The 25,240-nt window shown below is 40.4% G+C and overlaps 1 protein-coding gene across 1 annotated transcript in view; it reads left to right on the plus strand.

Annotated features, from left to right (window-relative positions):
• Window positions 1–25,240, plus strand: part of LOC122561786 (uncharacterized) — an 80,081-nt gene that overhangs the window by 30,754 nt on the left and 24,087 nt on the right. Inside the window, exons 4-7 of the mRNA XM_043713946.2 lie at window positions 2,407–2,486; window positions 8,545–8,645; window positions 11,654–11,782; window positions 18,554–18,700. Coding sequence (XP_043569881.1) covers window positions 2,407–2,486; window positions 8,545–8,645; window positions 11,654–11,782; window positions 18,554–18,700 — 457 coding nt within the window. The remainder of the gene's footprint in view (window positions 1–2,406; window positions 2,487–8,544; window positions 8,646–11,653; window positions 11,783–18,553; window positions 18,701–25,240) is intronic.

The following is a 25,240-nucleotide window of genomic DNA, read 5'->3' on the forward strand; positions in this document are numbered from 1 at the left end:
AGATATAGTTCCAAGTCAAGATGGTGAGTGGTTAGGAGGGGAAACCTGCAGGTGGTGATGTTCCCATGTATCTGTTCCCCTTGTCCTTTGAGATGGAAGTGGTCATGGGTTTATAGGGAACAGTCTGAGCATCTTTGGTGAATTTGCTGCAGTGCAACTTGTAGGTAGTACACACTGTTGCTACTGAGCATCGGTGGTGAAAGGAGGTGGATACTTGTGGATGGAATGCCAATCAAGCAAGCTGCTTTGTCCTGGTTGGTGAAAAGCTTCTTGAGCATTGTTAAAGCTGTACCCATGCAGGCATGTGGGAAGTATTTCATCACACTCTGAACTTGTATCTTGTAGATGATGGACTGACTTTTGGAAGTCAGGAAGTGAGTTACTTGCTGCAGTATTCCTAGCCTCTGACCTGCTCTTGTAGCCACTATGTTTATGTGGTGAGTCCCCAGTTGAGTTTCTGGTCAAAGGTAACCCCAAGAATGTTGATAGTGGGGGATTCAGTGATGAGAACAGCATTGAATGTCAAGGAGTGGTGGTTAGATTACCTCTTATTGTTGGTGATCATAGCCTGGCATTTACACAGTGTGAATGTTACTTGCTGATATTTTATCAGGGCCCATAGTCTTTGCAGTATCCAGTGTCTCCAACTGTTGCTTTATATCATGTGGAATGAATTGAATTGGCTGAAGATTGGTATTTCTAAAGCTGGGGACCATTGGGGGAGTTCAAGATGAATCATTCACTCAGCAACTTCTGGCTGACAATTGCTGCAAATGCTGCAGCCTTAAATTTTGCACTGATGTGCTGGGCTCTTCTATCATTGAGGATGGGGATGTTTGTGGAGCTTCCCTCTCCAGTGAGTTGTTTAATTGACCACCAACATTCACGACTGGATGTGGCAGGACTGCAAAGCTTAGATCTGTTCCGCTGGTATGGGATTGATTAGCTCTGTCTATTACTCGCTGCTTATGCCATTTGATGTGCAAGTAGTCCTGATTGGTAGCATCACCAGGTTGACACCTCATCTTCAGATATACCTGGTGCTGCTCCTGGAATGCCCTCTTGCGCACTCGATAGAAACAGGGTTGATCCCCTGGCTTGATTGTAATGGTTGAGAGGAGGGTGTGCCAGGCCATGAGGTTGCAGATTGTGCTGAATTTAATTTGAACCTGTTACATAGTTAATATTCAGTGGCAGCTTATCACTATCCTAATTTGGTTCCAAACTTGCAAGGCAGGGTTTTATGAATGGAGTCAGTCTTGAATCTGGATCATACGTGGGGGTCTGCATTTTGTCTGGAATATTTATGGGATTTGGGAGGATTGGCTCATCAGTGGCCAAAGGGCATGCTCACTGTCCAGCTAATGGTCCTCAAAGTGATCGTCCCTATTTGCTGTGAGGAGGTCATCTCTAAACATGTTTGCTGACTATAAACATGGTTCCAGTCAGCATTTGATTATGGGCCTGGATTTTACTCGTTAATGAATTTAACAGGCATCTGGATAAGTAGCTGTTTTGTGCTTGATGTCGCCTCCAGGGAACTAACTGGGAGTCAGAAACTTAGTGATAAACCAACATGTCAGCTGCTATTAATGAATTTGACATCTGTTCCTCCATTCCCAGCTCCAAATTGGCACCAGAATCCTGTTTGCAGTCTCAGTCATGCCAATGATTCTCATGTGTTTTGGAAAGTTGCCATATTAATATACTTCTGAGTATGGGGCTTCACCACGTTATTGGAAAGTTACCATGTGTTATATGGAGCAAAGTGGGTGTATGGTCTATAATGAAATGTAAAAATAAGATAATTTTATTGGATAAATTTGAGGCAACATTACTTGTTATAGTTATGTTATATCTGATTTGATCTGTTGAAATTTGATGGCTAAAATTGCAGGAATTTCTTAACACCAAGCTTAATCTGAAAAGAAACACTGGGTCTTAAAATTATTAATTAACAGATATAATATTTATGACTAAATAATAGTCTAAACTAAGCTTTAACGGATTTATACTAATTATCAGAAAAGCTGAACTGGGATTAAAAACAAAATGCTGGAAATATTTAGCAGGTTGCACAGCATCTGTGGAGAGAAACAGAGCCGATGCTTCAGGTTGATAACCCAACATGTTAAGCGAGGCAGAGCTGGGTTTGTGAGGAACTGTCATTCTTTTGTCTTGGGGAAGCTTTTTAAAATCTCCCCTGCTATCCTTAATGTATTGTGAAATCTGTTTGGTGATTAAGAATCTTATTTTTAAAATGATTATATATAATGATATGAGTTGTAACTGATGGAGAAGGTTGGTTTCCTTTGCAAAATTGTTTAACTTATGGTTTTAACTCTCCAAAAGACTCAGAACTGTGATGGGATTATTCACAGCATTTCTTTCATCGATTGCTTTTAGGAAAATATTGTTGACTCAAGCCCCTGGGATAGTGAAGAAGAGGGGCTTTCTAAACTTAAGGAAGTTAATGAGGAGAAGAGGTAAGCATGTTGTGACATATTTAGGTGGACTGGTAAGGTATAAGTCAGTGCAATGCAGTGTAAGGAACATATGTTAAACATTTCTTCCTAGTTTGCCTTCTTCCATTTCTTAGACCTGTTGACCCCTTTTGGTGTTCATTCTGTTGATATTGCTATTCTTGATGTTGTTTTGATTTGAATGTGATCATGTACAAAGGTCCTGTCTGTCATGTGATCTCTACCATAAGATGCACATATTACAGGCAGTCATTTTAAGCACCCCAGTGATGATGCAATATAGTGTTCCTATGAGCACAGACTGTAGTTTTAGGAGTGGAACATGAGTTTGAATGTTGAAGATCTGTACAGAAACATAGCTTCTGAAAGAGGACCATAGGAACGTTCAGGGATGTGAAAGCTGCATAAAATCACAAAGACTGAAAAAGAAAAAATGTGGAAAAGAACAAAGCCAAAACTGGTATATTCGCTCAAACTTTTCCACTCTAGGCCTGCATATCAGTTGAAATGAAAGATGATATGAAACAGAACTGGCATTTTTGCCATAGGTATTGGCAGAATTTTAGGAATGCGATTAATTGACAAGTCAGAGCAGCTAAAAATAGCCACATTTGTATCACTATTGGTGAGAAACTAAATATACCCTAAATTTTTATGTAGAAGAAAGGGGAAAAAAACTGCAAACATTTTGAAAGCCTTGAAGACATGCTTTGAACCCGAAGTGAGCATAATTTGTGGACAGCACATCTTCAGTAGAAGAGCACAAGGTGAAAAAGAGCCATTAAGTGACTCCATTAAGACAGCTTGCAGAAACCTTTGGAATAGGGCACATTAAAGATGATCTCATCAAAGATGGAATCACCTTAGGCTCAAGAAGTCCTACTATGAGAATACAATTGCTAATATAAGATAATCTGTTCTCAAAAATATATATAAACCAGTGCAGAAGCTATGAGTTTGTAAATCAAGAGCTGCAGCACATAATTTGAAGAACAGGAAAAGTTTTTCCACAATGTGGAGAAGCAGCTTAGACCTACGGTGTGACAATGTGGAGAAAAGCAGCTGATGCCCACAGAAGGGTCAGCCGAAAGTTGAAAGCTGGAGGACAAATTGTAAGTGTTGCAGAATCAAATAAAAGAAAATAAAGTATGTTCAGCATGAGGAAATCTATTTTAATTGCACTTGGGTGTTTAATAAACCTATAAAGACGATGGAAGCGATTGCTGCAGAAATATTGGCCATGATTCGGACAAGTCAAGCTTGGGTACTGGAGAGATGTCAGAAGAAGAATTAGACGATTGCTTTGCACCTTAGAACAGACTGGTAACATCCAGTCTAAAAGTGAAAATGATTTATAAACTTTTGCAATGAAGACAACAGAATGAGAGCATCAAATTAATATGAAGTGCAAAATAAAGGTTCTGGTAACATTACAAGCTTTGCAGACCTATGTAAAATTACATCAGATGGTGATCCAAAAGTTAAAGATAGTTTTGAGGGTCTGTAACAGAACGATGCTCATTCAGTGCTATGGCAGACCTGAAGATCTGGAATTTTAGATATTTAAACATTACTAAAGTGAGACAGGATATTAAAGCCTTTTATCTTGCTCTCATTAGAATTATAGTACAGAAGAAGAGCTGAGAAAAGGCACACTATTTTAAAGAGCATGAGAAGAGGTTGCTGATTGGTTAGGCCATCATTGACATGGGGAAGCAGCAAGAACCGTTAACTAGGTAAAAACAAGGATTGCAGATACTGGAAACCAGAGTCTAGATTAGAGTGGTGCTGGAGCAGCATCTGAGGAGCAGGAAGATTGATGTTTTGGGCAAAAGCCCTTCATTAGGAATAGAGGCAGGGAGCCTGCAGAATGGAGAGATAACTGAGAGGGGGGTTGGGTGGAGAAAAAGTAGCATAGAGTACAATAGATGAATGGGAGTGGGGATGGAGGTGATAGGTCAGAGAGGAGGGTGGAGCGGATAGGTAGAAAGAAAGATAGGCAGGTAGGAAGGACAGGTCATGAGGGCGGTGCCGAGCTGGAAGGTTGGAGCTGGGGTGAGGTGTGGGAAGGGGAAATGAGGAAACTAGTGAAATCCACATTGATGCCATAGGGTTGAAGCCTTCCAAGGCGGAAGATGAGGCGTTTCTCCTCCAGGCGTCGGGTGGTGAGGGAGCAGCGGTGAAGGGGGCCCCCTTCAACCTCCATCCCCCTCCCATTTATCTGTCCACTCTGAAGGCTCCCTGCTTCTATTCCTGATGAAGGGCTTTTGCCTGAAACGTCGATTTTCCTGATCCTTGGGTGCTGTCTGACCTGCTGTGCTTTTCCAGCACCACTCTAATCAAGAACAGTTAACTGTCAATCTTGATTCCCAGACCAGGCAGGTCAATTCTGAGCAGTTAGAATGTTGCCATGGGGATGCAGCAGCAATTAGCTGACTCTCAAACCTTACCTTTATGAACAAAATCTCTATTTACGTACAGTTCCCTTTTGTCAATGTGAAAGTGTCTGTGTACCAAAAGCAGGAGCACATCTAAGGTGGATATATTTTTTGAGACTCGCAAGCACAGGCTGATTGAGCACAATCAGCATGCTGCCTGTTGTGAATGATCGATGGGATTTGTTGTTTGATGTGGTCTGCAAGTCTTTGGGATGTATGGCCTGCATAACAGGCATTAAATCGTCATTGAAATTCATTTATATATCACATGCTTCATTTGTGAGCAAGGCAAAATCTCTTTTTGGCTCGATCTTAGTACCTGTGGGTTTATGGCACAATAATTGTGTGACAGCTAGCTTCATAAGTTTTTCAGATTTTTGAAACATCTTCCCAAGCATGTGAATTTTGAATTCCACAATAGATGTGATGCCAAAGCCACTCCAGTTCGCAGAGACACATCAAAAGTTTGGAGTAATAACCTTAAATATTTCAGAAGAAATTTAGTGTTTTGTTGGTGAGTGGACTGACAAACTGACAAATAGTACGAGACAGGGACCGTCTGACTGCAGGACCCCAAAGGTGAAAAATGAAAAGATTGCATTGTCAAACGCAGCTAATGCTGCTGAAAGAAAGTTGTATCTAAAGCAACAGAGTAAATAAGCCGAATCAGCTGAGGAGATTTCAAAATCGAGTTAGGCAGCACAGCATTCCAACCATCAGATTTTGGAGAAAAAGCCAATCTGCGAGAGCACCATCACCAGACTCAAACATTTAAAACCAATTCTACTAAACAAATGAATTAAATTTGGACTACTTAGAATAACAAACAGGTGACAGTGCATGAGAACTGTTATTTATGTAGTTTGTAACTTATAGTTTACAAATAGTGCATACAATCTCTGAGTGTTGAGCACTCAGGGAATCAAAGGATATAGGGAATGGATTGATGAATGGAATTGACCCTAATTAGCCATGATTATACTGAATGATGGAAGATTTCAGTACAGGAAATGGCCTATCCCTATTTCTTTATGTTCTTGGTTCTCTTTGAATAAACTACTGAGATGGCATCACAGCTGGACTTAATCCTGTCCTTATCTGTTACAAATTTTACATCAGAATTCACTAAACAGTGGTCAGGAATCAAAATTATTTCTTCCCCATCCCAGAAGGATTGAGGCAAATAATATTGTGCATTTTGCTGTCCAATGCCGCTAACTCCACAAATAGTGAGATTCATCCTGGAACTGTACCACAGACTGTGTTTAGTACCACATTGAACTTATTTGCATACTTACTGAACCCAACAGCCTGAAAAGCATTAGGAAATCCCAGCATGCATGGGCAAAGAGTAAACTTCCACTCTGCATTTTGATTATCATTGATTCTGGGACATGTTTTTGTGAAACCTTGCAAGAATTCTTCTGGAGAAAGTGGTAATGGAAAGTGGTAACAGCGCCAGAGACCCGGGTTCAATTCCTGCCTCAGGCGACTGACTCTGTGGAGTTTGCATGTTCTCCCCATGTCTGCGTGGGTTTCCTCCGGGTGTTCCGGTTTCCTCCCACAGTCCAAAGATGTGCAGGTAAGGTGAATTGGCCATGCTAAATTGCCCGTAGTGTTAGGTAAGGGGTAAATGTAGGGGTATGGGTGGGTTGCGCTTCGGGGCGGTGTGGACTTGTTGGGCCGAAGGGCCTGTTTCCACACTGTAAGTAATCTAATCTAATCTAATTACGGTTTAAAGCAGGCAATATTTAGTTTTACCTTGATGCATCACATCTTATGGAACTAATCAAACATAGCTTTTGTTGGTGTACTTGGATTTGTGATTTATGGAATTACATGACACAACACATTTGGATATATTGTTATCTATAGCAATGATGGAAGTGAAATTGAATGGTGCAATTTCTTAGAACAGATTGCCCAAACCGTTGTCTTGAGGACTCTTGATGTATATCATGGAACCTTGACATTGAATAAATCAAATTTGAATCCGTTACCACTAATGTACATATAGCTGTAGTTGCTGATGCTATCTCTGATTCTGGATTTGTGGCCCTTTCCAAACAACTAGTACAACAACAGGTCAAAGAAACCAAAGTGAATCTACCAATAAATTGCTCAAACTTCAAAGGATGGATTTCTGGGTAAATGCTTCTATAATTTTGAGCTGCAAGTTGGGCAATTATGGGTTGTATTATTATCCTTTAACCTTGGACTTTGGTATACAGTTCAGGCTTGCAGGACATTCTGTTTTTCTCTCAGCTGAAATAATGCTGATGTCAGTTGTGAAACATGTTTAAGTGACAAGTAGGTGTTATTCTGAGGTCAAGAATAAGACTCATGCCAATCAAGTAGAAATGTCATTTCTGATCGATTCCTGACCTGGTTTCATAGGTACTACAGCTTTACCCTACTTCTAATTCCTGCTATAACCAAAGAAACTAGATGCAATGAGGATGCAAACCAGTCACAACCTAGTTGAATGGCAGAACAGGCTTGAGAGATGTATGGACTGGTAAAGTTCCACTGTCCTGGCTATTAATGATCTGAAACTAACTGACTGGTGCAATGCAATGGGTTTTAATTTGTATTTAACCCATGCCTATTTCACACTAGCTATAAGCTGAAAGGAGCTCTCCATTCTCATGGTGATTCTGTTGACTCTCATGTCAACCTTTTTCTTGTCAAATATCAAACCTTCAAAAAGAAGTAAGATTGCAATGATCTAGAACACAGGTAAAGTGTTCTAATGGGGAAGTGAGTGTAATATTGAGCCCAATATTAATGCTGCCAGCAGTTGGATTTTGAAGAGTTAGAGATAAGGACTAACATTTTTGTCTCAAAAGCAATTGTGTAAAGGAAAGTTGTAACAGCCTCAGTAAATAATCAGTATAGGTTTCCTGCAAGAAAATGCCCTGTGCTAGAAGTTCATTCCATAGTATCACTAAATTAAACAGTCGCATGCAGAAATATTAAGACAGTTAATTTTTAATGCTTTTATTTTGCCCCTTCAATTTGTGAAGAAGCTGGCTACTTTCCTGCATTGACTATGGTGATTGATGGCTGTTCTTAAGTTTGTCAGAATGCTCATTTTACACGCAAGCATAGGTCACTTATAGGAGCTATTTATGACCCCCCAACCTCCAAACACATGATCAATGTTAAATCACCACTGCATGTCCTCGGGCTACTCTTAGTACAATAAGTGCTGCCTTGCTGAAACAGTTAATTTATCATGGACTAGAAATTGAGTGAGGTATGTCCTGGTTTGTAAAACTCAGTTACACAGTGTATTTATCTCCTGATGCATGGTGGCACTAACAAATCTAACCTTTTTTTTAATCATATTCTGTTATTATGTTCACCAAGATTTAATAGTAAGAATACATTTGTTTTGGGACTGTATTCCAATAATAATTAATCTTACTCTCAGGTTTCCTTTTCTGCCTGTGGGGGGAGAAACATACTTCTGCTTATCATCAATTATATTTACCAAATCACGCTTCATTTCCCAACCTCCTCCATTTCTTGGCAAAAAATGTTCATTGACTGTAAGAAAAAATGCATTTGTGATGCTTACTGCTTCTCTGTTTTTTGTTTCTTTTTACTGTTGCTCTCAGGCCATGTTCCATGAATTTATCAAGTCTTCAGATATTGAAGTCACAGACTTTGAGCAAAGATTCACACGCTCCATACAAAGATTTGAAAGAGACTTTGAAAGGCAAGAGAGATTTTGCTTTTATAAATTGTGAATGTTGGAAACGTTAAGTAAATGTAAGACTTTGAAAAAAATACAGCAAATGAAACCGTCTCAAAAACAAAAGTAATTGATCATTCAGATTTAATGTTAAATTTGTAAAACAAAATATATAATTTATTTTTCCAAGTGTGCTGTATTCATCAGTTACAGTCTTGAGATTTTTCTTATTATTTATTTTAGGCTTTTTGTCTCTTCCAACTCCTCAATTAAATTAACATGTTGCTATCATGGGTTGAAATTTCAAACTGGCCAGATGAAAATATTGACACCAGTCAGTGTGCTGGTTTCTCAAGTGGTGAGCTTTACTGGGGTGAGCATAGGGTGGCCTTCAGATTCCAGCTGATCCATTCACAGTGCCAAGTAACATTGTTAAAGTCAATGCTCTTATTTTGATCGTAGACAGACTGCATACATTGCTTGGGTCAGATCAGGAGAATAGAAGTGAACACAATGAGGTGCCAGAGAGTCCCAAAGAATTAAGTGGGTCCCATGAAAGGCTGAATGAGGAAGAGGGGTCTCTGCCATTGGCATAGAGGCATCAACAGTTCAGCACTGATAGTGGGGAGAGAGGATGGTAAATCCTCTGTTGTACAGGGGGATCATCACTCTCCTGGCATCACTCTGACATGAGGAAGGCAGAGGGGATTGCCAAGGGGTAGGACAACACAGACCATATTGTCAGCATAGAATCTACTCCTGAACATGGATCAACATTGTCAAGAGCAATAACTAGTGCTACAGAAGACTGAGACTCTGCCCTGTTGCTTGTCTGCAGCTACGAATGTCACTTTGGCCCCGAATGACTTCTCTTCTTGCTCCTTCCAAGGATCAGCTGAGGTTCCTGGTGATATCTGACACATTACTACATCTTGCAGATACCTGCTACCCCATTTGTCAGATGGGCATCAATTCTAGACAGTTCTAGCTTCAGGCACAACAGTGGAGTTTGCTTTCTCACTGGATTCCCCCAAATCCAGGGCATAATAATTTGCATCCAGGTCACTATCAACACACCCAACAGGAAGGTTTTGTATAATCGCATTTGTGCCATACAAGTGGCAGGGAATGACTAATTCCAAAAAAGAGAACCAAACCATCTTCTCTTGATATTTATTCCCATTGTAAATCCCAACTATCAACATCTGGGGGTTACCATTAACCAGAAGCTGAACTGGACCAATCACACAAATATTCTGGCTACAAGTGCAGGTTAACTGCTTTGAGTTCCACACTTCCTATCGTGTAGTTGAACAATGGTAAGGCTATCAGATCGCTAATCCAGAAATTTGGGTTAATTAATACTTTGGGACACCACCAACATTTTTTATTTACTAATGGCACGTGGACATTGCTGACCAGTCAGCTGTGTGGCCTGAGCAGGTTATTACTGAATAAATTCTGCTTTATAGCTCTGTTGGTGACATCATCCATCACTTTAGTAATGATTGAAAGTGGACTGAATGGGCGCTAATTCACTGGGTTGAATTTGACTTTTTTTTGTGCACAGAGCATGCCTGGGCAATTTTCCACATTGTTAGGTAGATGCTAGAATTGTAGCGATACTGGAACAGTCTTACTAGGGGAGCAGTTGGTTTTGGAACACAAGACTTAAGTACTATTGCTGGAATGTCATTAGGGCCGCTAGCCTTTGCAGTTTCCAGTGCCTCCCAACTGTTTCTTGATACCACGTAAAATGAATTGAATTGGCTGAAGACTGGTATCTGTGATGCTAGAGACCACTGGAGAAGGTCAGCCTGACACCCAAACTAACTGCGCTTGACCCATTAAAGTGCTTGAATCTGCTGGTGGAGTTCGCTTTTGTAAGTGTTTACAGAGCTTTTTCTGAGCTCTAACATTGCTGCATTTGGTCCTGTGCTGGTGAGGGAGTTCATCATACTCTAAATGATCTGTTCTTGTGTCTCAAAAGTTGCAGACATGAAAACTAGCCTTGGAGATCGGAAACCTCTGCAGTGCTGAAGTTTTCCAGTGCAACTTATTTTTTTTGGTGTGCTGCTGGCTAGGGTGGAATGCAGTACACACTTTAAGGAAGGTGCTACATTCTATATCAGCATAGCAGGAGGTATACAGCAGTTGATAAAGCATACAGTATCCCAGGCTTTGTTAGATTGGAATACACAGTACAAGAGCAAGGAGGTTATATTGAACCTGTATGACTCGCTTGTTAGACCTCAGTTAGAGTATTGGAATCCGTTCTGGCCCTCTGATAAGGCTGTGAATGAATTGCAGAGAGTGGAGAAGAGGTTTAAGAGCATGGTTTCAGTAATGGGAACCTTCACTGATGAAGATTGGAGAAGTCAGAGTCTTTTCCCTGGAGAAGAAAATGGCTATATGAAGGGATTTGATAGCAGTTTTCAAAGTCATCAGGACAAGAAACTTCCCCACAATGAGTCGTTGGGTTTGGATTTACTGACTACATTGAGAGTGTAGTAGTTCAGGATGACACCTCATCAGCACCACCATAACGAAGGCATTTAGGAATGGGTAGTTGATGCTGGCCCAGCCAGTAATACACATTCATCAATTTTTAAAAAAATGTTCTGAGGAAGTGTTGAGCTGTTAGTTGTTATCTTTCAAATAAGGTCTAAACATGATCTCTGAGGTACATTATTAGAAGTACCACCTTTCAGATTGTAAACTCAATAAGAGAATCAAAAGTGCTATTTTGAAGAAGAACTGTGGTATTCACCAATATTTATCCTTCCTAACCAAAGGACAATGATTTAGCCATTAATATCATTACCTTCTGTGGGACCTGGCTGTGCATAATGGGTTGTCAAGTTTCTTATGCTACAACAGTGACGACAAACAACATTTCATTGTTGTGAACTGATTGGAATGTCCTGTTAAAGGTGTGTTATATAAATTCAAGTTTGTTCATTAGAAAAAAAACGTTTAAACTATTCAATTTATAATTTTAAATTGATAAATTGTTATTTTCACTTATCCAGATGCAGACACATATTTGCCAGTACCCAGTAAATCGAAGGTGAGGAATCGTAATGAAGGTTTGCCGATTCCTTACCAATCTTCAACTGCCAAAAAAAAGGCTGTAATGTTGAATCAAGTGACCCAGCCAAGTAAGTACAAAGTCAGGCAACTTCAAACTGCTACTGTACTGTGCAGCGTTGTTAAAGGGAACGTGTAACTGTGTGTACATGCAATAATGTGTTCTTTCCAAAGGCAGGTCCTTTGATCATAGTCTGCTGATGCTTCATCTTGAACATTTTTTCTTGGAGTTCTTGTCATTGCTAGCTTGCCAGTGCCTTCCACTTTCAGAGGCATTGCAAGGAGGCAGATACCAAGTCTGTCAGTCTGAAAGGAAATAAATCCAAGTTGTTGGCATTACACTGAACTGAGCCATCTATCAATCTGAGGTAATTGACTTCAAGATTGTTTAGATAAGTTGGTAAATAGCCACAGTTCACAAGTACCTGTGGACTTCTTCATTGGAAAGAAATAAATGTTTATACAGCTAGAAGAATTTCACTCCTGCATAAAACAAGGGATAAAGTAAGTGGAATGACCTCTAAGATCTGCAGCAGCCATAGTGATGAATCTGCACTATTGGCATTGTTCTGCACTACACTCCGAGTCATCTAACCACTGAGCTAATGATCGCCAAAAGACTAAGCGTAGGAAAATCCCAAAAATCTGGATCTTGATTAATCTCAAATCTATTCACCTGTCTTCTCATTTCCTTCAACTTTTCTCTATTCTTCCATGAAAATCTCTGGTTTGCTTTGATTTTACATCTGTTTTACATCATTTGCTACTTGCTTTTTCTGGTAAAGTTTATTTATATATAAAGGGCAATGAATTGTGAAATTACATTTGTTTTACTTCTGTTCTTATTAGTGGGGCGGCACGGTGGCACAGTGGTTAGCACTGCTGCCCCAGAGCCCCGGGTTCAGTTCCCGTCTCAGGCAACTGTCTGTGTGGAGTTTGCATGTTCTCCCCGTGTCTGCGTGGGTTTCCTCCGAGTACTCCGGTTTCCTCCCACCGTCCAGAAATTTGCAGGTAATGTGAACTGGCCGTGCTAAATTGCCAGTAGTGTTAAGTGAAGTGGTAAATGTAGTCTGGGTGGGTTGCTCTTCGGACGGTTGGTGTGGATTTGTTGGGCCGAAGAGTCTGTTTCCACACGGTAAGTAATGTAATGTAATCTAATCTAATCTTAATTTGTGCCCTGGTTTTTTTGAGTCCATCACTATTGTGAACATAATGCCTCAGAGCTCAGCTTGGGGTCAATAGGAAATGCAGATTGGGAATGTTCTGATTTATCCTACAGGATAGTCAGGGAGAGGATGTATTTTGTGTAAGATGCTGAAGGCAGTGACTTTTCTCTTCCCAATATTTAGTTCAGTAAGTTTAAACTCCTTCAGGAACATATATCAGACAAGCAGTCTAACAACAGAGGTGATGGACAGGTTGGGCAATGTTTGTAAAGTGGAGCTGAAAGGTGTTAGTGTCCACATAGAATTTGACTATATGAGGAAAAAGGTGCAGAAAAGCTCCCAATCTCCAAAACCATAATGAGATAATTTTACATTGGCGAAGGGAAGAATAGGACTGACAGCTCTATGTTCTGGGTTTTAGATGTTATAGTAAGGATGGGAAGAGAGGCAAGAGAAGAGGGGGAGCGGCATTTTTGATTAAGAGAAATATTACTGCTGCAATTAAAGCTATTTCTGAGGGATCATTCTGTGAAAATATCAGTTGAATTCAGAAATAAGAAAGGGATGATCACCTTGATGAGATTATATTATAGACCCCCTCAATAGTCAGAGGGAAATTGAGAAGCAAATATGTAGAGGCGCTCAAATTTTTGTAAGAATAATAAGTTTGTAATAGTACAGGATTTTAATTTTCCAAACATTGACTGGGACTGCCATAGTGTTTGGATGGTGAAGAATTTGTCAAATGTGTTCAAGATTTCTGGTGACATCAAGTGTCTACATGAGGTCTGAGAGAGAGAGAATTAGGAGTTGAGATCACTTCAGAAACATGGGAAGATATTTGTGAGAATGCGAAGAGGATTTCAATATCTAATAAAACCTATGCTATGCAGTTAAGATTTTTCATAGGGCTTATCTGGTCCCAGATCATCTTACAAAATTTAAGCAGGGACCCATCTTCGATATGCTCCAAATGTAAAATAAATAACAGGTACCCTCACTCATTGTTTGTGGTCCTGCCACAGGCTCTGTGCATATTGAAGCGCTGTGGCAGGAGTAATGGGGGGGTAATGGGGACCAAAGTCAAGGTGAACCCAGTCTCTTTGCTCCTGAGTCTGCTGAATTTACCTCCCTTAGATTTTGTGTGAGGAAGAACATTCTCATGTGCTGGGTGTCTGAGAAACACCTGGGTGTGTCAGGGTGGTGTAACTCAATTATGGAACACATTCCTTTAGACTTTTTTACAAGTATGGTGCACCAGAAAATGAACAACTTTTACAAGACGTGACAACCCTTTTTTTAAATTACCTGGAAGCAGATCTGTCTGCCATTTTGCTGAGGGTTTTTGTCTAGCCATGATAGTTTGGTCTGAGAAACCTAAGGCTGAGAGGAAGAATTTCAAACAAATCTGAGTTTAATAATTGATGCTCTTGAAGGTTGAGAACTATGGTCCTATTGCACTGAGCGGCTTTATTTATTTATTGATTTTAATAAGCGTAGTTTTAATGTCTTTTGTAGAGTAGTATAGTTGTTTACTGTTTTTGATGTTACGAAGTTATATTTTTCTGTTTTTGTAACTTTCTAATTTTATAAAGAAAAATGTTTCAATAAAAACATTTTTAAAATATATTCAAGAAATTTTAATATTTACATATTGATAATTACTAGAGAAGGAGCAGAACTTGATCATTTTTCGGGAATTAAGACAGGGCAAGTAATTGAAGTGTTAGTAGAAGAACGTTCTGGGACTAGTGATTACTAGTTTTAAAATAATTATGGAAAAGGATAGGCCTTTCATTAAAGTTCTTAATTGGAGTAAGACAAGCGAGTTTTGAGAACTTGAGCTACAAATCTTGAGGTTCTGGATATAGATTTGCTCGTTGAGCCTGAAGATTTGTTTTCAGATGTTTTGTCACCATACTAGGTAACATCTTCAATGATCCTCGGGATCAAACACCGGTGGTTGTAGCCGCTTTCTATTTATATGTTTGACTTACCTTGGGTTGGTGATGCCATTTACTGTAGTGATGTCATTTCCTGTTCTTTTTCTCTGGAGGTGGTAAATAGGATCCAAGTTAATTGGAACGCCATGCTTCAAGGAATTCTCGTGCGTGACTCTATTTGGCTTTTCTTAGGATGGATGTGTTGTCCCAGGCAGCAGAAAACTAGCCATCAGGATACATAAACATCAACTAGCCACAAAAGACATGACCCATCCTCACTAGTATCCTCACATGCGGATGAGGAAGGACATCACCTCGACTGGGACAACACATCCAATCCAATCAGAGACACGCGTGAAAATTCCTAGAAGCATGGAATTCCAACTGGAACTCTTATCAACAAACACATTGACTTGGGTTATCATTGCCTCATCCATTTGTAGTGTCACCTTTCCCATTTATCTTTTAATGAATGCCTTGCAGGGTAGTATGAATGCAGAAATGCTTAATTTTAAAGAACGTTATATGGCAGTTTATCCTGAGCCATATTTTCTATACAAGCAAAACCATGCTCCTCTCAAGGACATTGAACTGGATTATCCCAGTAGGGTTACAATATTTGCGGTGTCACTTCCAGATAGAACACCAAAAGAGACTGTGGTGGGAAACAGCCAATTAAGAAGCTGCCTCCAGGAGCTGTGTCCAAATAGCGAACTTGGAAGTAGGAAGATGCATTGATGTCTGTCTAGCAGCTCAGCTGAAAGCTAGCAACTGTTGAAATAGGCATGAGACTGAGAGGGTACATCAAAAGGGGACACTTTGCAGCATCATAAAATTTAACAATCACTCCATGCACATCCTCAGGCAATGAGTCTGAACAGGGATATCCTGTAGGTATAGCTAATGCAACCTGGTTTACTACCGAGTCGATGGTGAGGAGGCCTGTATGGACCCAACCCTGCTACCAGGAGACTGCCTCCATTTAAATGATGAGCCCTAGCAAGATACATTCTTGGTATCAGGAAAATTTCAATGCTGAAATCTTTCCCAATAATGGATCTAATTGACCACCTGCAGCTGCTGGGTGGGCTTTTTGCTGATCTCACTCCATTCCAACAACAGCATTCAGAGGATAGAATATTTAAGGTAGGTGTTTGGATAATTGTGTCTTGGATATTTCTCCCATTTTTATCTCTGCATGTCTGACAAATCCAGTCTATTTAATCCAAAAATAGAACAACATTTCTGAAAACTTTTAACTTTTTTTTGGAGGAATTGGTGTCCTACCATGGTGTCATAGGCCCTATCAGCTTCATTTATTTCATCAATAATTTTCCTTCCATCATAAGGTCAGAGGTAGGGATGTTCATTAATTGTGGTGCAAAGTACAGCACCTTTCACGACTCCTCAAACAATGAATCAGTACATGTCTGAATGCAGCAAGGCCTGGATAATGTTCAGCTTTGGGCTGACAAATGGCAAGTGACATTTATGCCATACAAATGCCAGCCATTAATCTCTAACGAGGGACACTCTAACCATTATCTTTGACATTTAATGACAGTGATGCATTCAGCAATGCCAATATCAACATTTAGGGGTTACCATTGACCAGAAGTTGAACTGGATTAGCCATGTTACGCTGTAGCTATAAGGGCAGATCAAAGGCTAAGAATCTTGATAGTCAGTAGGAGCATTGCATACCATCTCCAAGATAAAATGCAAAAATTCACCAAGGCTGCTTAGACAACAGCTTCTAAATCCTTGAATACCACAATTTTTGAAAGGACGTGGGTAGCAGATACATGGGAAGATTGTCATCTGGAAGTTTTTCTTCAAGCCGCTCACCTTCCTGACTTGGAAATATCACCATGCCTTCAGTGTTGCTTGGTCAAAATCCTGGAACTCCCCTCCCTGTCCCTACTCCTCCCCAATGGAATTGTACATCTGCCCAAAGTAAATGGACTGCAGTGGCTCAAGAAGGTAGCTCGCTATCACTTTCCTAACGGTAAATAGGAATGGGCAATAAATGCTTGCCCAGCTGATGAGAGCCACAAGCAAGAACATATGTAAAATGAAATTGGAAGCTACTAAATGGAAAGCAGTATTTGTTCATACTGACAGTTTTGGAGTTCAGTAATTTACATATTCTGACTCCCATTTATTCTCATTAACAGGATTGATGTAGGAAATGCCTTGTGGTTCATGGAAACTCTGACACAGGCTAACGTCCTTGGGTAATTTATACAGGACACTGTGGTCCCTAATTGACCTGTGTAAAACCAAGCTAGCAATAGCCTGTCCAGGGGAAGAGCAGCTGCCCTACAGTCATTTACTGATAGTTGGTTGGCAGTGGGACTTCTGCTCCTCAGAACAGGAAGTGCTTTTGCTCCGAGAACTGCCAGCTGATCTGAGGCCATCAACTCTACATGCACTGATCATGCTTGTTGAATGTTGGCTACAAATGTGCTCTATTCCAATGAGGAAATTAACTGCAGTGATTCAGAACTTTGTAGGTGTTTGAGGGTGGTGAGGAAGGGGAGTGGTGGTCAGTAAGGATGTAGTGTGGTGGACTCTAGATGTTGAGTGACAATGAAGGGAGGGCAACCTAGGAGGGTTGAACATTGTGGGGAGAGTTTAGGGCCTTGGACCCATTAGGATGGGACCCCTTGGTCACCTTGTGACACAAGTGCGTTATGAACCGATTTGAAACCAAGAATGGAAATTCTGACATTGAAACATTGAGAGGTTGACTTAAATTGTAACCAATTTTAGCTAAAAATGACATTGAAGCTTTATGTAAATATTACATATTACTTATGTTGGCATTTTTGGGTGTTCCTTGCCTTTTTGAAATTTGCATAATGAAAATTATCACTCCTGGTAATATCTAATATTAAACATGAAATCATTTAAGGGAAATTTACCAACATTATTTAAGAAATAATGATAACGTCAGTACAAAATGCTTCCACTAAGTGGCCTCTGAAAAACAATTTGAAGAATTGCTCCTTTCTGATTTTATTTGTCCTCTTCCTTCGACAGTTTGAACACATTGCTTAATGACATAAAATTTTGTCAAAAAATACATTGTATTAGAAGGATTAAAATATTTTTGTTAGTATTTATTCCCCATACCTAGTAGTCCAGAGGAAGTCCAGAGTTATGTGTAGAGTGTGGGACTCTGACTTAGAGTCACATGTATGATTGGCTTGGTTGTCTTCCCTCGAGGGCATCACTGAACTCATTGTAGTACAATGGGAAGAGAGAAATTAGCAAAATGGTGAATTAGCAAAAATATATCTTAACCAATTTGAGGATGTTGGCACCTTTATTCACTTTTTTCCAAACTGTTTTTTTCAGACTGGTATGTAAATCAGAGTGCACAATAGATAGCTAGTAGGTTTCTTAAAGTGTTCTGTAAACTGTTTTCAGATGCAGTAATGTAGATTTGTAAAGAACACACATCTGTGAGAGATTAAATAAATTACTAGTGAGTTTTGTAAACCAGTTATCAACCCTATGTACGAATGGAAAAATGAGCAACTTCCAAACCAAATTTCTTAATTTTTAAGAATTTCTGTTGATTTATGAGCTTGTAGAGTTGTCTGCAAAAAAAGTGGTATCTGAAGGTCCTTTTGGATTTTTTACAAATGCCATATGTAAATACAAATTGTTGTTTACCTTTCCTTAGCAAAGAACCATTAGAGCAATGCATTCTTTCTAATTGTAGGCTATTCTGGATGGAGTGATTCATCCAGTGAAACACAGTCAATATTCTCCACTTATGAAGGAGTACATAATGACAATCAGAAGAAGAATGGTGAAGGCATAAGAGACTGCAAAGAAGAACAAAAAAAAAGGAAAGGACAGAATGAAGGTAAGATACAATAGACTCTGGATTGGGTCTTCAGGCATAACATGATAAATCTTATTTGTTTAGCTCCATCACCATCCCTATCTAGCCTCTTCATTAGACCTTTTATTTATTGTTTTACATTGCTGTAATTGTGTTTAATAGTCATTGTTGAGCTGGAAGATCGATAATAGACCATTCAGTTGCTTTACTTAATGGATCAAGAGTTTCAAAACCTTGTATTGTTCACGTAGGTATGCTTAGAAAATGACTAGTAATCATGAATAAAGATTGCTAACTGAGGACTTCCAATGTGTTGCCTTTTTGTTATTGGTGTTACAACTATTTGTATGCCACAGGTCCCAAAGTATGGACACTTCAATTGATCTCTGTTTTAGATTAGATCACATTAGTTTAGATTACTTAGTGTGGAAACAGGCCCTTCGGCCCAACAAGTCCACACCGACCCGCCGAAGCGCAACCCACCCAGACCCATTCCCCTACGTTTACCCCTTTGCCTAACACTATGGGCAATTTAACATGGCCAGCTCACATAGTGTAAGATGAAAGAAGCAGCAAGGATTGCTGTCCTTGATCAAAATCCAGTGACTGGTGCTGGAAAATTCCTGAAAGCTTTAAACTCTACATTGGGGTTAAAGCCTTAAACCCTTACATGCTTGACACTTATCTACCAGTTGTGACTTTTTCAGTGAGTTGGTAACTATAATATATAATCTTTAACCAGCACAAATCTATACCACTTGCATATCATCAAAATAGTTAATTAATGCGTTCTGTCAGCCTGAGTGGGCTAAAGAAGGGCATAGCTGATTCATACCAGCAAAGTACTTGACAATGTGAATTCCAATCTATTCTCATTTGAGTTGATATCTATAGGTATAATGGTCAGAACTGATCCCTTAGGGAAGGGCACGTCCTGCCTTCTGTTGCTACTTGGCGACTCTTACAGGAAATATACATGCTATGACAGCCACTGCAGACAGCAACCAACTTATCCCCACAAGTCATTATTAGCAAACCACCAACCTAACTGCATCATTAAGCCTGCCTGTGGACCAACTCAGATACCACTTCAGCCCTTCAAAACTTTACTTTAGAGCTCAAGGATACCTATGACTTGTATGCCTTTTCATGTTATGCACTGGGAGACACTTATCTCATGAACATAGCTTATTTTTTTTCACTCACATGGACATGTACATCCTGTGGCTCTCAGCTTGCTTCTTAGCACTCTCACTCATTTTACTGCTTATTTGAAGGCTACCAGCTTATGCTACTTTCAGATTTCTTTCTTAGGACTGATTGACCTCAGCACTGATTTACAAGTTATCAGCCTATGTAAGTGACATTAATTTCTTAGTGCACAGGGTCTTTATTGCTCCGTTTCAGACTGCCAGCCTCTATGGCTTGCATTGCTTTTTAGTGTAGTTAGGAATCTTATGACAGTGGGGAGGACTGAACAGTCAGTCTGCCCGTCAGATAGGGGGTGTATACAATGGCACTCCAGTGTCAGACCTGCCAGCAGTTCACTACATTGCCACATACTTTGCATGTACCTCAAAAAAATGGCCCTGCGTGGAGGTAAAGGGGATTGGTCCTTGCGTGAAGGGATTTGCTGTCAGACACTGGATACCAGCACTGTCAATTAAGGAGCCTATCCTATTCCAGCCCAGGAGATTGGTCATGGTCAGTCAGGCCCCACTCCTACCAGAGGATCTGTGTCTTTCATTCTGGGGTTTGAACCGCTGTCAATCTGATAGATTTTGTGCAAGCAGTCCACAGACTATAGATAGGCTACCCAAGGTACTAATGAGACAACAGACCAGAAGTCAGGCTACAACCAGAGCTGTTCTGTCAAGTGTGTCTAGGATGTAGGCCACAGTCAAATAGTTTGATCAGTAATGGTCAGAGAGCATTCCTGAGAGTCTTGGGAAAAGGGGGCAACTCCAGTCTGAGGATGGACTTTATTGTACTATGTTGCTGAGGGGCTGGTGATAACTGGAGTAAATTTTAGATAGTAGGTGGAAGCTCATAATGAAAAGGAAAAGACTGGGAGCTCTGGCAGGAATGGTTCAAACAGGAAAGGAAATGGCCTGGTGGTGTTATCACAAGCCAATTTAATCCAGGGACCTAGAATTGAATCCCATCATGATAGATTGTGGAATTTGAATTCCGTAAAACTCTGGGTTAAGTGTCTAATGATGACTATCTGAGACTCCACACGTCAGCAATGTCTTCTAGGTGGGGAAGAATTGCTCGCCCAGCCAATGATACCCACATTCTATGAATGAATTTTAAAAAAAGGAATAGTAACATTGGGAGAGTATAGCATTACCAAGGGCATAGGAATTTTCAAAGTCAGTGCTTGGAGGGTAAAGTTTGGATGTTATTGGTATGTAAAGGGATTCAGTAAGCAAAGAAACTGCAAAGTTGTTGGGGCCCAGGGGCAGGAACACAAAAGAAAATATGAAGGATGGGATAGAATTGTGCATCACTTGGAATCCGCAAGTGATTTACACTGATATAAAGTTTAACATTGCCATTTTCATTGAAAATTATTTGAGCCATAACTACACACAATGTGGGTGGACTAAATTACTTTTTTTTAAAAACCCTTTTTTGGGAAAAAAAACTCCTGGAAATCAGACTGCACCTCTGAGCAATTGCAGTAATTATGTCTCCTCTGATTCATTAAAGCCGGTCATCTGACTTCAATGTGCACTTTATCAGCATTGTCCAAGAATGCATATTTAAACCCACAGCCTCATGCAATCATGAGTGTTACATTGCCTGCACTAATTGCTATTCTAGCTAAGCAAATATAATGAAAATAAGGCACTTAAAAATGCACAAAGTTCCCATTTCATAATCACATTCTAAAGCAAGCACTAGAAAACAGGCTTCATAGCTGCCAGCTTCTCTCTCAAATGTACATTGTCTCTTCTCCACATCTCAAGCCAAGCCTATCACGATGGCTGACTGGCAGAATTCTATAAGATGAAAATTTTGTTGTACAACATATGAGAGTATCCAATAATAACTCAGAGATCCTGAAGGAGTCATGACAATGAATTTGAGGAGCCTCCATGCCACACTTTGAGAGGGTATGATACGACGCTTCATTTATTATAATATGGGGGTTAAGGTGTGCCTTGAATTACAAGGTATTGCCTTCCTGACATTTCCCACAGATTACCTACTGACAAATCTCACATGGAGAATGCCATTTCTGGAGGCTGTGATTTTGGTGCTTCCAAGACAACATAAAAAGAGACAGCAATTACAACTTCATCAAGTACAGTAGGTAAAAGTCCATGAAGGAGAATGATTATACCACAATCTACGTGCCTCACTCATTTTCTTTAACTGTGGAAAGGATGTTTCCTGTCCTATAATCTCTGAACTAAGTCATCTACTGGAGGAAGACTTTCACTCAACAACTGAGTGGCAATGTCATCTCTGTGGCTGTCAAAGTCACAGCTGCTCACAGGTTTTATGTCAGCAGCTTGTTTAAGGAACAAGTAATGATCTATTTGATGTCCAGTCTTCAAAGTATTAATGGATCCAGGATTTTTCCTGATGCCATTTTCTCCAGAGAGAAAACCCCTTCATATACCCCTTCCCATGCCTGTAACAGGGGGAGTCACAACTCTTATTTTCGAGGTTCCTGCATCTTTCCCATAATTGCTAGGTCATGCAGAGATGGCTAATAAGAGACAAGGGATGCCTCCTTCAAGTATTGCATTTTACGAAACTCAGAACAAAGGTGTAACATTAATTACACTTTGACCACAGGTCTCCTCAAGATGAGGCTTTGATGTCTTTACTGTTCTTACAGTGCCTTACAGCACAACCCACAAAGGGTGACTTGAATTCTGTACCCTTCATAACTAGAGCAGACAAAAGGATGATGCTCTGGTTGCAAATAAAATGAGTTAACAGCAATCTTAGGATGAAGATAAGACTGAGGTTCAGGACATTGATGAGGAGGGTCAACCAAGGCAGCATGCATAGCAGTGACTACGATGTCGGAGTTAATCTAATCAGAAGCTGTTTCAAGGATGAATGAGCTGGATTTGACTACTTTTAATTGTTTCAGATTTCCTTAGCTACAAGGCAAGAAGTCTCTATTTTATGCAAATCCTATTTTTATGTGAATCCTATTTTTAAATTCCTCAACCTTTGTGTTGTCGAATAAATGTCTTGCTACCCTTTGATTATATGTTTGATATCTTTAGGTGGTCCCACTTTAAATACCTACATTTAACATTCGAGATGGATTCTGTTGTGGTGCAGTGGCCATGTCCCTGCCTCTGGAACAGAAGCCTGAGTTCAAGTCTACCTGTATGTACTAATATCTCTAAACAAATTGTATAGAAAAATAGGTTAATATTAGTGATGGAGCCCTCTTGTGGTGCATTGGTAGGGTCCCTACCCCTGGATTGAGACCCAGATCATCTGATGAAGAGTCACTGGATTCAAAGCATTCATTCTGCTTTCCCTCCATAGATGCTGTGAGAGTGGCTGAGTTTCTCAAGCAATTTGTTTTTGCTCTTTCTGTAATGCTGGGATTCTCTTTTCACTTGGGGCACAGCTCTGACCTGGGCGACAATCTTTGTGTATCTGATGGCATGGCCTCCTATGGCAGTTGGATAAAAGACTGGTGTTTTCTGTATCACAACTCCACCTGCATCTCAAGGTGCCTGTCTGTGAAGAAGGAAGTGATTTTCCTTTCCCCTGGGCCATGTGTTGGGTAAAAGCAGCCAACTGTGAGGCCCAATTACTGGCTTACATGCTTCTGAAGTGGTTCGTAGTTGGCCTTCAACTGTGCTTCCAAGGGTGTGAAAAGAGGAAGCTGCTGGTAGTGGTGATGAGCATTTCCACCTCTGGTTGTGCAGTTCCTGTGAAGTCCCCAAAAGCACGCCATGCAAATACCAAAGAATGACCATCTCCAGTGAGAGACCATCTAACCATCTTTAACTTTCCTGATATTGATTGGGAAAGCTATAGCTCAAGTTCGTTAGATGGGTCAGTGTTTGTCCAATGTGTGCAGGAGGGTTTCCTGACACAATATGTAGATAGGCCAACAAGAGGTGAGGCCATACTGGATTTGGTTCTGGGTAATGAACCAGGCCAGGTGTTAGAATTAGAGGTAGTTGAGCACTTTGGGGACTGTGACCACAATTCGGTGACTTTTACTCTAGTGATGGAGAGGGATAAGTGTGCACTACAGGGCAAGAGTTATAGCTGGGGGCAGGGAAATTATGATGCGGTGAGGCATGACTTAGGATGTGTGGCTTGGAAAAGTAAGCTTCAAGGCAAGGGCGTAATTGATATGTGGAGCTTGTTCAAGGAGCAACTATTGAGTGTCCTTGATAAGTATGTACCCATCAGGCAGGGAGGAAAGGGTCGTGTGAGGGAGCCGTGGTTTAATAAGGAATTGGAATCCCTTGTTAAATGGAAGAGGGCGGCCTATGTAAAGATGAGGCGTGAAGGTTCAATTGGGGCGAGTGAGAGTTATAAGGTAGCCAGGAAGGACCTGAAGAGAGAGCTAAGAGCAGCAAGGAGGGGACATGAAAGGTCCTTAGTTGGTAGGATTAGGGAAAACCCTAAGGATTTCTATAGGTATGTCAGGAATAAAAGAATGACTAGGGTAGGAATAGGTCCAGTCAAGGATAGTAGTGGGAAGTTGCGTGTGGAGGCTGAAGAGATTGGGAAGACATTGAATACTGACGAAAAGTATTCATTCAATCAGGAACAGGACATTGTTGTCAATGTGAGTATTGAGTCACAATTAAGTAGAATGGATGGCTTTGAGGTATGTAGAGAAGAGGTGTTGGAAATTCTGGAAAGGGTGAAAATAGATAAGTCTCCTGGGCCTGATGGCATTTATCCTAGGATTCTCTGGGAAGCAAGGGAGGAGATTGCAGAGCCATTGGCCTTGATTTTTATGTCCTTGTTGTCTACAGGAGTAGTGCCAGAAGATTGGAGGCTAGCAAATGTGGTTCCCTTGTTCAAGAAGGGGAGTAGGGATAACCCTAGTAACTATAGGCCGGTGAGTCTCACTTCTGTTGTGGGCAAAATCTTAGAGAGAATTGTAAGGGATAGGATTTATGAACATCTGGATAGGAATAATGTGATCAAGGATAGTCAGCATGGTTTTGTGAAGGGCAGGTCATGCCTCACAAACCTTATTGAATTCTTTGAGAAGGTGACTAAGGAGGTGGACGAGGGGAAAGCGGTAGATGTGGTGTATATGGATTTTAGTAAGGCGTTTGATAAGGTTCCCCATGGTAGACTACTGCAAAAAATACGGAGGTATGGCATTGAGGGTGAGTTGGAGGTTTGGATTAGGAGTTGGCTGGCTGGAAGAAGACAGAGGGTGATAATTGATGGCAAAGGTTCATCTTGGAGTACCGTCACTAGCGGTGTTCCGCAAGGATCTGTTTTGGGACCATTGCTGTTTGTCATTTTTATAAATGACCTGGAGGAGGGGTTAGAAGGTTGGGTGAGCAAGTTTGCGGATGATATGAAAGTCGGAGG

This window comes from Chiloscyllium plagiosum, unplaced genomic scaffold (genome assembly GCF_037043375.1).
Source record: "Chiloscyllium plagiosum isolate Xiang-an unplaced genomic scaffold, Cpla_swu_hap1 HiC_scaffold_23, whole genome shotgun sequence".
In the NCBI taxonomy this organism is placed as follows: domain Eukaryota; kingdom Metazoa; phylum Chordata; class Chondrichthyes; order Orectolobiformes; family Hemiscylliidae; genus Chiloscyllium; species Chiloscyllium plagiosum.